The sequence below is a fragment of the Aotus nancymaae genome, unplaced genomic scaffold, assembly GCF_030222135.1.
Source record: "Aotus nancymaae isolate 86718 unplaced genomic scaffold, 86718_ANA_hifiasm-v0.15.2.pri h1tg000009l, whole genome shotgun sequence".
NCBI classification, from domain to species: Eukaryota; Metazoa; Chordata; class Mammalia; order Primates; family Aotidae; genus Aotus; species Aotus nancymaae.
Genome location: NW_026988420.1, coordinates 18,257,885 through 18,273,271, shown reverse-complemented (window position 1 = coordinate 18,273,271; position 15,387 = coordinate 18,257,885). Strand labels below are relative to the sequence as shown.

The 15,387-nt window shown below is 36.1% G+C and overlaps 1 protein-coding gene across 1 annotated transcript; it reads left to right on the top strand.

The window, feature by feature from the left end:
• The first annotated feature begins 14,427 nt into the window (after nucleotides 1-14,427).
• LOC105726670 (large ribosomal subunit protein eL32-like) lies at nucleotides 14,428-14,856 on the top strand. Its single transcript, XM_064373479.1, has one exon. The coding sequence runs from the start codon at nucleotides 14,428-14,430 to the stop codon at nucleotides 14,833-14,835; it is 408 nt and encodes a 135-aa protein (XP_064229549.1). The 3' UTR covers nucleotides 14,836-14,856.
• Nucleotides 14,857-15,387: the final 531 nt, after the last annotated feature.

Genomic DNA, 15,387 nt, shown 5'->3' with positions numbered 1-15,387 from the left:
TTAGTTTTACTCATACTACAGTCCTGACTATGATTAGTCTTCTGAATTAGACAAGGATAGAAGTTCTCTTCCCAGAGCTCAGAAACAATTACTGACAAATTGAAAAACATCTAAGAACTGATTCACATAGCCATGACATATCTCCTTGTTATGAATGAGTGAAGATATTGTAAAATAACTAAATATTATGAGCTTTTCTTAGAGGTATTATCAATGTGTACCTAAAAATACTGAATGGCGCCCAAAGATACAAAAAAAAAAAGACTATCTTGGACATGACCTTTGTCTAGTATAGGGTTATCACCAAAGGTTAGTGCATTATGCAAAGTGCTAATAAGTCTCATAAATTTAGAAAAATTTAGGTGCAATGGAGTTGATTTCCCACTACCTTCTCAATAGATTTTCCAATGAAAGTGTGGATCACTTGTATTGAACAGAAACTATGTGAAAATAAATACAAATAGCCAAATCAAATTTGTTTATCTAATTGACCTATATTTATTTTCATAAAATAAGACCTCTAACTTTATTTACCACAAACACATTTATATATTTATTATTACTCAAAAAATCAAGGCTAGAAGCATAGCTAAGCTTGGTTCTGTAGCTAAGCTTTGGTTCCATAGCCAAACATAGGTATGCTATTATAATAGCAGCACAACTACCAAGGGGAATGTTAACCTATCATGAGGGATCTTTTTGCTGTTAAATAAAAATTCAAAAGCTTTTGCAATAAAACATGCTACACAAATACTTTTATTATGTTTCTCAGTATTATACAACAATAAATGAGAAGAAAAGCTTCCTATGGCATATGTGCAGTGAATCTATCTTTTAATGTATCCAATTTTAAATTCTCATGTATAGATTTCTTTAAAGAATGATTATGTTGTCAATATATTATAGGCATTTTCTTTATTTGAGGTTAAGTTTTAAAATATTTGTTTTACCAAAAATAATCTTAAACAAGTCAAGTCTGCAACTGAAGGACCATAAAGAATTGACTACATGGGAAGTTGTAGTCATAAGTACTTCACCTGACCATATGTAATCCCGACTCTCTCATGACCAAAATTGATGCCACATCTTAGACATAACTTCTCGTGGGTAAACACCTATAGAGTTCTGTGGCAAACTGCTCCATAATTCTTTGCATATAAAAAGAAATAGAAGTAACTTCATAAAAAGAAAGTTTGTGACCTGAAGTGACACTTTAGCTAGGTTTTTCCCACATTCTGAATCTCCAGGATTGTCAGAGAGTGTGTGAATGAACAAATAAACATGAAATGGCTAAAGCAAAACACAAAAAACCTGCATATTATCCCTCAGGTCTTTGGCTCTATTTCCCTTTAGCCATTTGGAATCTCTACTCAACTCATCTGTAATATACTATTTTATTTTTATTTTGTTTTATTTTTTTATCTTTTCAGATGGAGTCTCTTTCCCGATGCGCTGGCTGGAAAGTAGTGGTGCAATCTCAGCTCCACCTCCCAGGTACAAGTGATTCTCCTTCCTCAACCTCCCAAGTAGTTGGGATTACAGGCGTGCACCACCACTCCTGACTAATTTTTATATTTTTAGTAGAGAGGGGGTTTCACCATGTTGGCCAGACTGGTCTTGAACTCCTGACCTCAGGTGATCCACCCGCCTCAGCCTCCCAAGGTGCTGGGATTACAGGCATGAGCCACCATGCCCAGCCCTATAATATACTTTTAAAAACAAAATGAAGTTTATTCTTCTCTAAAATATTATGAAATTAAACAATTCTGTATATGAAATAGACCACATCAGGCACACTATTTATTAATAATTTATATTAAAAGTTTGTTTTATTATAATATTTTGAACAAATAGTTCTTTTGTACTGTTTGATCCATATTAATATATATTACAAAAAAGAAGCAAGTACCCAATCAATTTGTCAGACCTCAGCTTCCTCTACTTATATTACTTCATTGGAGAATCTGAATTGTATGTTCCTAAGTCTCTTAAAAATTTTAATAACTAGTGAAAGCATTTTGTTGAACAATCTGTGTGTGGGTTTGTTTATCATGATGAACCACTAAATTATATAGATTGGTACACATAGGTAACCATATGCTGTATGCATTTTTGAAATCATGAAATTATAACAAAAAAGATAATTGTGATAAATGCGTTTTCTGAAGCATGAAAAATATTTGGGGTAAATCCCAATTCCTGCAATAGCCAGGAAATGCTACCTAAACTTTAGGAGAAATTAGAATAATTTCTTTTTTTAATGAATGAATGAATGAATGAATGAATTATTTTTATTGTATTTTAGGTTCTGGGGTACATGTGCAGATCATGCAGGATTGTTGCATAGGTACACAAATGGCAATGTGGTTTGCTGGTCCAACACCCCGTCCCCTACATCTGGCATTTCTCCCTATGTTATCCCTCCCTGACCTCCCCAACCCGCCACTGTCCCTCCCTTGGCCACCCCCAACAGACCCCAGTCTGTGATGCTCCCCTCCTTGTGTCCATGTGTTTTCAATGTTCAACACTTGCCTATGAGTGAGAACAGGTGGTGTTTGATTTTCTGTTCTTGTGTCAGTTTGCTGAGAATGATGGTTTCCAGATTCATCTATGTCCCTACAAAGGACATGAACCTATCATTTTTATTGCTGCATCATATTCCATGGTGTATATGTGCCACATTTTCCTTGTCCAGTCTATCGTGGATGGGCATTTGGGTTGGTTCCAGATCTTTGCTATTGTAAACAGTGCAGTTATGAACATACGTGTATGTGTATCTTTATAATAGAATGATTTATAATCTTTTGGGTATATACCCAGTAATGGGATTGCTGGAGCAAATGGAATTTCTATTTCTAGGTCCTTGAAGAAGTGCCACACTGTCTTCCACAATGGTTGAACTAGTTTACACTCCCACCAACAGTGTAAAAGTGTTCCTATTTCTCCACATCCTCTCCAGCATCTGTTGTCTCCAGATTTTTTAATGAGCGCCATTCTAACTAGCACGAGGTGGTATCGCCATGTGGTTTTGATTTGCATTTTCCTAATAATCAGTGATGATGAGCATTCTTTTCATGTGTTTGTTGGCCTCATATATATCGTCTTTTGAAAAGCATCTGTTCATATCCTTCGCCCAGTTTTGAATGGGTTTGTTTGCTTTTTTCTTGTAAATCTGTTTTAGTTCTTTGTAGATTCTGGATATTAGCCCTTTGTCAGATGGGTAGATTGAAAAAATTTTTTCCCATTCTATGGGTTGCCAGTTCACTCTTCAATTGTTTCTTTTGCTGTACAGAAGCTCTGGAGTTTAATTAGGTCCCATTTGTCTATTTTGGCTTTTGTTGCCAATGCTTTTGGTGTTTTAGTCAAGTCCTTGCTTATGCCTATGTCCTGAATGGTTTTGCCTAGGTTTTCTTCTAGGGTTTTTATGGTATAGGCCTTATGTTTAAGTCTTTAATCCATCTGGAGTTAATTTTAATGTAAGGTGTCAGAAAGGGGTCCAGTTTCTGCTTTCTGCACATGGCTAGCCAGTTTTCCTAACACCATTTTTTAAACAGGGAATTCTTACCCCATTGCTTGTTTTTCTCAGGTTTGTCAAACATCAGATGGTTGTAGATGTGTGGTGTTGCCTCCGAGGCCTCTGTTCTATTCCATTGGTCTATATCTCTGTTTTGGTACCAGTACCATGCTGTTAGCCTTGTAGTATAGTTTGAAGTCCGGTAGTGTGATGCCTCCCACTTTGTTCTTTTGGCTTAGAATTGACTTGGCTATGCGGGCTCTTTTTTGGTTCCATATGAAGTTTAAGGTGGTTTTTTCCAGTTCTGTGAAGAAGGTCATTGGTAGCTTGATGGGGATAGTGTTGAATCTATAAATTACTTTGGGGAGTATGGCCATTTTCACAATATTGATTCTTCCTAGTCATGAGCATGGAATGTTTTTCCATCTGTTTGTGTCCTCTCTTATTTCATTGAGCAGTGGTTTGTAGTTCTCCTTGAAGAGGTCCTTTACATCCTTTGTTAGTTGTATTCCTAGGTATTTTATTCTCTTTGTAGCAATTGTGAATGGGAGTCTGCTCATTATTTGGCTTTTGGTTAATCTGTTACTGGTGTATAAAATGCTTGTGATTTCTGCACATTGATTTCATATACTGAGACTTTGCTGAAGTTGCTTATCAGTTTCAGGAGATTATGAGATGAGATGATAGGGTCTTCTAAATATACAATCATGTCATCTGCAAATAGAGAAAATTTGACTTCCTCTTTTCCTACTCGAATACACTTTATTTTTTTTTTCCTTCCTAATTTCCCTGGCTAGAACTTCCAATATTCTATTGAATAGGAGTGGTGAGAGAGAGCATCCTTGTCTTGTGCCAGATTTCAAAGGGAATGCTTCCAGTTTTTGCCTGTTCAGTGTGATATTGGCTATAGGTTTGTTGTAAATAGCTTTTATTGTTTTGAGATATGTTCCTTTGATACCTAGTTTATTGAGAGTTTTTAGCATAAATGGCTGTTGAATTTTGTCAAAGGCCTTCTCTGCAACTATTTAGATAATCATGTGGTTTTTGTCTTTGGTTCTGTTTATGTGGTGGATTATGTTTATAGACTTGCATATGTTGAACCAGCCTTGCATCCCTGGAGTGAAGCCTAGTTGATCATGATGGATAAGATTTTTGATGTGCTGTTGCAACCAGTTTGCCAGTATTTCATTGAATATTTTTGCATCTATGTTCATCATGCATATTGGCCTGAAGTTTCCTTTTTTCGTTGAGTTTCTGCTGGGTTTTGCTAACAGGATGATGTTGGTCTCATAAAATGGTTTGGGAAGGATTCCCTCTGTTTGTATTGTTTGGAATAGTTTCAGAAGGAATGGTACCAGCTCCTCTTTGTACATCTGGTAGAATTCAGCTGTGAACCCATCTGGACCTGGACTTTTTTGGTTGGTAGGCTATTAATTGCTGCCTCAACTTCAGATCTTGTTATTGGTCTATTCAAAGTTTCAACTTCTTCCTGTTTAGTCTGGGGAAGGTGCAAGTGTCCAGGAATTTATCCATTTCTTACAGGTTTACTGTTTTATGTGCATAGAGTTTTTTATAGTAATCTCTGATGGTAGTTTGTATTTCTGTTGGATCAGTGGTGATATCCCCTTTATTGTTTTTTATTGCATCTATTTGATTCTTCTCCTTTTTCTTTTCTATTAATCTGGCTAGCTGTCTGTCTATTTTGTTGATCTTTTCAAAAAACCAGCTCCTGGGTTTATTGATTTTTTGAAGGCTTTTTTGTGTCTCTATCTCCTTCAGTTCTGCTCTGATCTTTGTTATTTCTTGTCTTCTGCTAGCTTTTGAGTATTTTTGATCTTGCACCTCTAGCTCTTTCAATTTTGATGATAGGGTGTCAATTTTAGATCCTTCCTCACTTCTCATGTGGGCATTTCCCCTAAAATTTATAAATTTACCTCTAGACACTGCTTTAAATGTGTCCCAGAGATTCTGGTACTTTGTGTCTTCATTCTTGTTGGTTTCAAAGAACATCTTTATTTCTGCCTTCATTTCATAGTTTACCCAGTGGACATTCAGGAGCCAGTTGTCCAGTTTCCATGAAGCTGTGCATTTCTGAGTTAGTTTCTTAATTCTGAGTTCTGATTTGATTGCCCTGTGGTCTGAGAGACTCTTTGTTATGATTTCTGTTCTTTTGCATTTGCTGAGGAATGATTTACTTCCAATTATGTGGTCAGTTTTAGAGTAGGTACAATGCGGTGCTGAGAAGAATGTATACTCTGTGGATTTGGGGTGGAGATTTCTGTAGATGTCTATTAGGTCCACTTGGTCCAGATCTGAGTTCAAGTCCAGGATATCCTTGTTAATTTTCTGTCTTGTTGATCTGTCTAATATTGACAGTGGAGTGTTAAAGTCTCCCACTATTATTGTGTGGGAGTCTAAGTCTCTTTGTAGGTCATTAAGAACTTGCTTTATGTACCTGGGTGCTCCTGTATTGGGTGTATATATATTTAGGATAGTTAGCTCTTCTCGATGCATTGACCCTTTTACCATTATGTAATGTCCTTCTTTGTCTCTTTTGATCTTTGTTGATTTAAAGTCATTTTATCAGAGCCTAGGATTGCAACTCCTGCTTTTTTTTTTTTTTTTTTTTTTTTGCTCTCCATTTGCTGGGTAAATCTTCCTCCATCCCTTTATTTTGAGCCTACGTATGTCCTTGCACATGCAATGGGTTTCCTGAATACAGCACACCTATGGGTCTTGATGTTTTATCCAATTTGCCAGTCTGTGTCTTTTGATTGGGGCATTTAGCCAATTTACATTTAAGGTTAATACTGTTATGTGTGAATTTGATCCTGCCATTTTGTTGCTAGCTGGATGTTTTCTCCGTTAGTTGGCACATTTTTTTCATTTTTTCAATTGTCTTTACCATTTGGTACATTTTTGGAGTGGCTAGTACTGGTTGTTCCTATCCTTGTTTAGTGCTTCTTTCAGGAGCTCTTGTAAGGCAGGCCTGGTGGTGATGAAATCTCTCAGCAATTGCTTGTCCATAATGGATTTTCTTTCTCATTTGCTTATGGAGCTTAGTTTGGCTGGATATGAAATTCTAGGTTGAAAATTCTTTTCTTTAAGGATGTTGAATTTTGGCCCCCATTCTCTTCTGGTTTGTAGGGTTTCTGTGGAGAGATCCACTGTGAGTCTAATGGGCTTCCCTTTGTGGGTAACCCGACCTTTCCCTCTGGCTGCCCTTAGCATTTTTTCCTTCATTTCAACCCTGGTGAATCTGACGATTATGTGCTTTAGGGTTGCTCTTCTTGAGGAATATCTTTGTGATGTTCTCTGTATTTCCTGGAATTGAATGTTGGCGGGGCTTGCTAGGTTGGAGGAGTTCTCTTGGATAATATCCTGAAGAGTGCTTTCCAGCTTGGATTCATTCTCTCCATCACATTCAGGTACACCTATCAAACATCAAATGTAGATTAGGTCTTTTTACCTAATCCCATATTTTTTGGAGGCTTTTCATTTCTTTTCACTCTTTTTTCTCTAATCTTGCCTTCTCATTTTATTTCACTGATTTGATCTTCAATCTCTGATATCCTTTCTTCTGCTTGGTTGATTTGGCTATTGAAACTTGTGTATGCTTCATGAAGTTCTTGTGCTGTGTTTTTCGCCTCCATCAAGTCATTTAGGTTTTTCTCTAAGGTGTTTATTGTAGTTAGCATCTCATCTAAACTTTTTTTTATGGGTTCTTAGTTTCTTTGCATTGGGTTAGCAGATGTTCTTTTAGTTCTGAGAAATTTTTTATTACCCACCTTCTGAAGCCTGTTTCTGTGAATTCATCAGATTCATTCTCCATCCATCTTTGATCTCTAGCTGGCGAGGAGTTGTGATACTTTGGAGGAGGAGAGGCATTCTGGTTTTTGGTGTTTTCATCCTTTTTGTGCTGGTTTCTTCCCATTTTAGTGGCTTTATCTACCTGTGGTGTTTGTAGTTGGTGACTTTCGGATGGGGTCTCTGAGTGGACATCCTTTTTGTTGATGATGAATTTATTTCTTTCTGTTTCTTAGGTTTCCTTCTAACAGTCAGGCCCCTCTGCTGCAGGACTGCTGGAGGTCCACTCCAGACCCTTCTTGCCTGGGGATCACCTGTGGGGGCTCCAGAAGAGTAAGGGTTGCTTCTGGTTTCTTCTTCTGTTATCTTCATCCCAGAAGGGTACCTGCCAGATGTCAGCCTAAGCTGTCCTTTATGAAGTGTCTCTTAGGGTATATGGGGGTCGGGGAGCTGTTTGAGGAGACAGTCTGTCCCTTATAGGAGCCCAAGTGCTGTGCTGAGAGCTCCATTGTTCCATGCAGAGCTGCTGGGCAGGTACTTTTAATTCTGCTGCAGCAGAACTCATAATTGCCTCTTCTCCCAGGTGCTCTGTCCTAGGAAGTTTGTCTTTATTTATAAGTTCCTGTCGTGCTGCCTTTTTTCATAGATGCCTTGCCCCACACGGAGTAGTCTAGTCACAGTCTGCCAGCAGAAGTGTTGCTGAGCTGCCGCAGGCTCTGCCCAGCTGCTGTGTGAACTGCCTCAGTAGTTGCGGATGGCCTCAGTAGTGGTGGTCGCCCTTCCTCCCTACTGAGATGGAACATCTTGGGTCCAGCAGCACTTGCTGCAAAACTCTCAATCTAGAGCATTTCAGATTACTTGTTTTGTGGGGATGGCTGAGCCAGATTGCCTGGCTCCCTATCTCTGCCCCCTCCCTTTCAGTTGGATGGGTGGCTCTGTCTCCCAGGCGTTCCAGGCGCCAGCTGAAACGGCAGCCTAGATTTGTGTTTCTGTGTGCCAAGCTGGCACTGGCTGAAACCGCCATGCTGAAAACTCGTGATGCTTTTCAGCCAGGAATCACCTGGTCTTTAGGCAGTGAAAATTTGAAAATGCAGTAGGCACTCACCCTCTGTGTTGTTCTTGCTGGGAACTGCACTCTGGAGCTATTCCTATTCAGCCATCTTGGATCCTCCCTTCTAGATTAATTTCTTTAAGCTGAGTGTATACAAAGCAAGGAAGAAATGTATACAATGAACAGGGACAAAAGATTTGGGCTAAAGGTTAATAAAATTTTAACAGTGAAACAATATGTACACTGCCTTGTGGAATAAACCATTTCCTTTCACTGATAATTTTAACTCAGATAAGCAGTGGAGAGAACGCCAGATTAATTCATTTATCTATTAAACATTTTATGTATCCGGGAATGAGCTAAGTGTAGGTATTAAACAAGGAGCAGCATCTGTGTTTTCTGCAATGCATTGCCCAGTTAGGAGGCAAGTTCTGTCGCCAATAAATGGACCAACTGAATTTTATGCAAGAGGCATTGATTGAGGAGGCAGAGGCATTGTGCATGTGCTGGACTCTGACAGCAGAGCACAGGAAATATGAGTTGTGGACACTGTTTCTCAGAAACTTACAATTCACTTGAAAAGAAAATGCAGTCACACATAAAAAAAATCATACAAACAGGATCATAGGTTATTTAGGTAACCAAATGATAAAGAAAAAGCCCGCTTACACAGTTCAAGAAAGAGAAGCAGCAATACTAGCTATGATGGGGCTGAGGTTCTCTAATGGTAAGTTCAGGTTCTCTTGTGTATTGTATCTTTTCTGTTGACTTCTACGTGCCTCAGAATGGATTGTGTTTTGTTTTAATAGTTTTATAATTTATCCATTGCCAGAGGATTATCCTACAAATAGTGGCACTTAAAATGATATAAACAATAATATCTGCTATTATTATTATTTTAATGATGTAGAATTGGCACAGAATGACTTTAGCCCAGGGCTGACTTGCCCTGAATTTAGCAGAATAATGCTGGGCTATTGCTTCCACACCTGTATTTTGATATTTTGGCTTTACTGCTATTTTAAGACATTTCAAATCCTATTTTTAATGCATATTTTAAATGATGTTTCAATGACTTTTATTTTTTAAAAGAGTTAAAATATTATAACCACTAAAATCTTTTTGAAAAATGTAAATCAAGACGAAAAAATATACATGATGTAAATTATACCATCATTGTAAATGACATAATTTCTTGCTATATATAAGCTGAAAATTTCACTATCTCATTTATATGATGATTTCCATAGTGGAGTGAAATGCATGAATTCCCTATTTCAGATGCATTCAGCTGTAGTAACAGAAAAAAAATCCTATTCATTTAAGGTCATTCTTGCCTGTTGCAGAGCTCTGAAAGCTATAGCGCTGAGGGCTTGAATGCTATCTCTTCAATTAAGATGATGTCACTGGGGAATGTGCCTTTTATAGGCTATGTTTTACATTTAAAGAAGGGTATTTCTCTGAGGATTTGAGTCCAGTTCCTTGCTAAAATTTAAATTCAATTTAACCATTTTTCAATTCTTTTCTAGTTCTTGATTTATTTTCAATAGCAATATATTTAGATCTATGATATTCTCTAATTTATGCAAATGATAAATTGACTTCATTGCCTTGTTATTTAGTGACTATGTGTTAAAACACAATTGCTCTGAATCTGCCTATATCTGGTGTTAAAACAATTTAAGCATAACTTCATATTATTAGTATTGGTTCTATTTTTTCTAAGCCTTAGAACCAAGTAAAATCTTTAAAATACTTATTTATTTATTGAGACAATCTCCCTCTGTTGCCCAGGCTGGCGTTCAGTGGCGCTATCTCAGCTCATTGCAACCTCCACCTCCCAGGTTCAAGCAATTCCTACCTCAGCCTCCTGAGTAGCTGGGATTACAGGCGCCTGCCACCACACCCTGCTAATTTTTGTATTTTTAGTAAAGAAAGGGTTTCACTATGTTGGTCAGGCTGGTCTTGGGCTCCTGACCTCATGATCTGCCTGCCTGGGCCTCCCAAAGTGCTGAGATTACAGGCATAAGCCACCACGCCCGACGGATTATTTTTATTTCTAATAGATGTTACAAATTTTGTTGAAAAATGCAACTGCTCTAAAAAATTCTTACCAATGATTAGATTGAGAGTTTGAAATTTACATTTCACAATGATTTTTATCAATACAAATATTAGATGTTTTCTCAAGATATAAATTTTGAAACTTCAATCACTTTTATTGACTACTTGTAAAATTGGAATTATATTCATTTAGTCAGCAGATGGTTCTAATATGTAAAAAATATAAATAAGAACAATAATTCTTTCAAAATAAGATATTTAAAGAGAAAATAATGAGTATCAATGTTTTAATTTGATAAAAAGCAGATCACAGGAGTTGGAGGTGCTAGTGAGACATGATCACACCCTTGCACCCCTGCCTGTGTGACAGAGTGAGACATTTTCTCTCTTAAAAAAAAAAAGCAGAAATACTGTAAATAGATATACAATATTCTGTTTGAAATGGGGTTCCATTAGTGGTAATCTTCTAGCAGAAGGATCTACATTTAGATACTGTTAAGTCTACCCATTTACTGTGGCTCTACCTCTCTTCTAGTCATACACAACAAATTTATTTACTCATTAGTGTAAGTTTCAATATTGTGTCACCTCTTCTGTATGAAAAGCACTTAACCTCCTTATCAAAGAATTGCCTCATCATCTGGTTATATTTAAAACACATAATTTAAATATAAGAAACATTATTTCATTGAAGTGAGATATTTTACAATATATGTATTCATCTTTGTAATAATAGATCTAGCATAAAAGAGTTCATTATGTTTGAGGGAGATTCTTCTTTGAATTATGGGAATTTTCATAAATAGAGAAGCATTCCAAAAAAGAGATTCAATCAGAGGTAAGACATGTTAATGATTTCATCAACTTCCAGTTCATGAGTAAGATAGTTCATATTTATTCAGGGAAAGATGAAGCCAATAGTATAGCATTTGGATTGAAGATCAGAGTGAAAATGCTTATTAAGGTCAGGATTTAATGACAATACATTTGAGCACATATTTGGCTTTTGTGCTAACATTCCTAAATCAATTCCATCAACTACATTTTTTTTGTGTTTTGTTATCTAGAAAACTATTTTGTACTGCTAAATATTTTCAATAATTTTTGATAGAGATGACTAAACATTACTGTTCCATGTTTCTCTTGCTTCAATGTGCTTTTATAAGCTTGAATATATCTCTTCCGCTTTCCACATTTTTTTTATTCCTCTTGGTGAATAAAATGTGAATAGTAATACTAGTAACACAATATTTATCATTTTGTGAGTGGTATCCTTAAGGTAGACACAAAACATTATACTTAGGAACAAATTTAAGTCTATTTTATAGTTTGCTTTTTGTTTAAATGAATTATTTCAACATATGAAGGGGAGATTTACAGGCAAAATCTTTTCATAATCAATTATCACAGAATAAGGTTCTCTACATTCTTTTTCAGCCCTTTGTGCACCTCTCTAGGGATGAATAGACAACAAGACAGGTTGGGGATGGGAATGAAACACTGTGGGCTAAAAAATATAATTAACATATAATTTTACATATAATTAACTCTGCATCAGGGCCAGAACAAAATAATAAATCACCATTTTCAACAAAATAATGATAAAATTTCTTACATGTAAATATTGCAATAGAAAATTATTTGCATATAAAGGGGGGCAAGTTTACCAACTCATGACATTAAAATGTTATATTTTAGTTGGAATAAACAGTTTGTCTTTCTTAATACTGAACTGTGGTTAAAAATGTGCTACATATTTTATGCTCAAGTAATACTGTCACTTTTCATTTGCTAACTTATCCATTTTACCTATGGCTTTGCTCTGTATCCATTTATTTCTACTGAACCAAACCAGACCTTAAAGCTGTAGGATTCCTAAATCAGATACTTACCATGTTCATAATAAAGACAGCTGACCTAGGATACACAGTAATTATATTAGATGATCTTTCATTATTCAGACTTCACAACTGAATTACATATCTTTAAACCACACTAACGCATGTTAAATATATATAAAGTAGGTGTTTTTCTAAGTCACTTAGGATGCAATTAAATTTACTTGGACACTATTGGCTCATATATCCCTTCTTCAAAGACAACTGTTTATTTTACTTTTTTCACTGGTACCAAGTGGCCCAGCAAGCTTGCAATTGGGTATATACATTTTAAAACATAAAGAGTCAGAAAAAGATCTAAGTATTAAAATATTTATTTCAGTAATAACACAGTGAAAAATGAGAATTACTATAAATATACAACAAGGGGTATGTTTAATTAAATTAGGGAGCATTTCAAACTAAACTTATTCTCATATTCTAAAACTATAATTATATATAAATTCAAACTGGACAAAATTTTGATATATACTTTGCTCACAATTATATACATATTTTGCTATAGAAAACTGAATAGATTAATGGATTGAAAAACATATGCAAAATCCTACAGAACTGTAAACAAAGAAAAGAAAAATATACAAAAGTTATGTTTAAAAGGGTAAGATTAAAGAGTCTTTATTTTTTAGCATCTCTATGATATTTAAATGATGTTAAAAATAGCTAAAATTATAGCAATTTTTAGTTATTTATTGCTCTTTATTGGGTACTCTTTTGAAATTGATATTAGAATTAACATATGGTGAATAAAATGGTCTCCATAGACAAGTCCCCAAAATATTATTGAATAAGTAATGAAATGATACACACTAATTTTTTTCATCAGGAGTTTTAAAAAATATGGTAAGAGTGTTAACATTTCCAAATTATTTCTGTTGTTGAATATAAAGTATATCCTGAGGTTGATATGAGATGTTTTCATAATATAAAGGCACTAGATAATTTATATTTGTGTTTTTTAGGACTGGTCAATGGGAGACACATAAAAGGAAATGGCTGAGGCATGAGTGAGATTTCAAAAGAAAGAGATGTTAATTAAGGACCAAGGGAACAATATTTTATCTTAAATGAGATTTTGGAATAGTATCATGATAAGATGAGCATACTTTTACATTTGCTTGGGAATTACCAAATTAACACTATTTCAAGGTGTAATTAATAGCAACTTCTTTCTGCCTTAAAATTTTCATGTTTAAATGTACATTATATGATCACCTTATGACTCTGTTTAGAGGAGTATAGCTAACTATTCAATTCACAAAGCACGCTTGGATTTCATCTGTGGAATGGAGCAGAAAATGATTGTGAAAGTAACTAAAAATTATGAGAAACACTTACAAACTTGGTAGATTGCTGGAGATGTTCTTAGAGAGGTCTATTTCAGATCCAGGTCTTGTTTACTGACTTTCTACAACCTTCTAATGGGGGTTACCTTTTGAGGACCCTGCTTTCTCAGCACTGAGCTTTCTCCATATGTCTTTAAAGTGCTATGTTTTGCTTTGATCTTAAAATCATTTTTCACCATATTTCGATGATTAGTAATGGTTAAAGTCACAAAGTTAGAACATGGTTTTACTCATTCTCTCTTGTAAGCTTAATGGGAACATCAAAGCTAAACTGAAGTTCCTCTTTGATAAAACATACCTGAAGTAGTTTTTCAAACTCATTTTCCCATCTTCCTGAAAAAGAGATACACAGACTTGTGACAATAAGTAAATACCCACACATGCATTGAAGATTGTTTCTTTTTTAAAGCGAAACTTATGTTACTACAAAAACATGAGCATGTCTTGAGGGTGGCCAGGTACTTTGATTTTGGCCAGGTACTTTGATTTTCTTATATATACCAAGAGACTTTATTTACCACGGTTTTAGTTGTTGGTTGTAAAGTAAGATTACCTAAATATCCAGAATGATTTCAAATAGCAGGCTGGGCATTTGAATGTAGGATCCAAAGATCCATAAACTAATATCTCTTTAAGTAGAAGTTGCTAGATATTCTGCCAATGTAGTTCATGATAAATTGTGCCCTGCCCCCTTCTCTCTTTCTCGACGCTGCCTACGGCGGTAGCAGCGATATCCTCCTCGGCATCATGGCCGCCCTTAGACCCCTTGTGAAACCCAAGATCGTCAAAAAGAGAACCAAGAAGTTCATCCGGCACCAGTCAGACCGTTACGTCAAAAGTAAGCGTAACAGGCGGAAACCCACAGGCATTGACAACAGGGTTCTTAGAAGGTTCAAGGGCCATATCTTGATGCCTAACATTGGTTATGGGAGCAACAAGAAAACAGAGCATATGCTGCCCAGTGGCTTCCGGAAGTTCGTGGTCCACAACGTCAAGGAGCTGGAAGTGCTGCTGATGTGCAACAAGTCTTACTGTGCTGAGATTGCTCACAATGTTTCCTCCAAGAACCGCAAAGCCCTCGTGGAAAGAGCTGCCCAGCTGGCCATCAGAGTCACCAACCCCAATGCCAGGCTGCGCAGTGAAGAAAATGAGTAGACAACTTATGTGCACGTTTTGTGTTTAAATAAAACTAGCATCTTCCTTCCTTGAAAAAAAAAATTGTGCCCTGCTTACTTTAAGACAGTTTTAAGAGGTTTCCTACATAAAGATGATTGGCCATCACCATTATCAAACTGAATGTAAGTTCATATATAACATATGAAACTATGCTGTAATCTGAGTAGTAGACTAAATGGACTCAGTGCCTGTTCTGTTAGGATTTTCATTTCCTTGGGATGCTATTAGTATGGATCAAGTGATGACTTACCACTGAGGAGATGAGAATAAGTACAATGCGAGCAATGCAGACTTTATTGTGCTTACTATGCTTCTGGAAATGCAAAAGAAGTCTCCTGGACTTAGAAATTGTTTCAATGGCTAAATAGTCCCTTAATTGAGAAATCTGTGTGAGAAAGACAACTTTTAAAATAAAAGGCATTCCAAGCACACAAAACAGCAGGCATATGGATTAAACATCAAGCTAATAGCATACAAAGTAGGGAAAATTTGTGGAAATCTGTGATACAGGGCATCTTTCAATAAGCAGTG

Coding starts and splice junctions, on each gene's coding strand:
- LOC105726670 (XM_064373479.1), top strand. CDS start 14,428: ATGGCCGCCCTTAGACCCCTTGTGAAACCCAAGATCGTCAAAAAGAGA.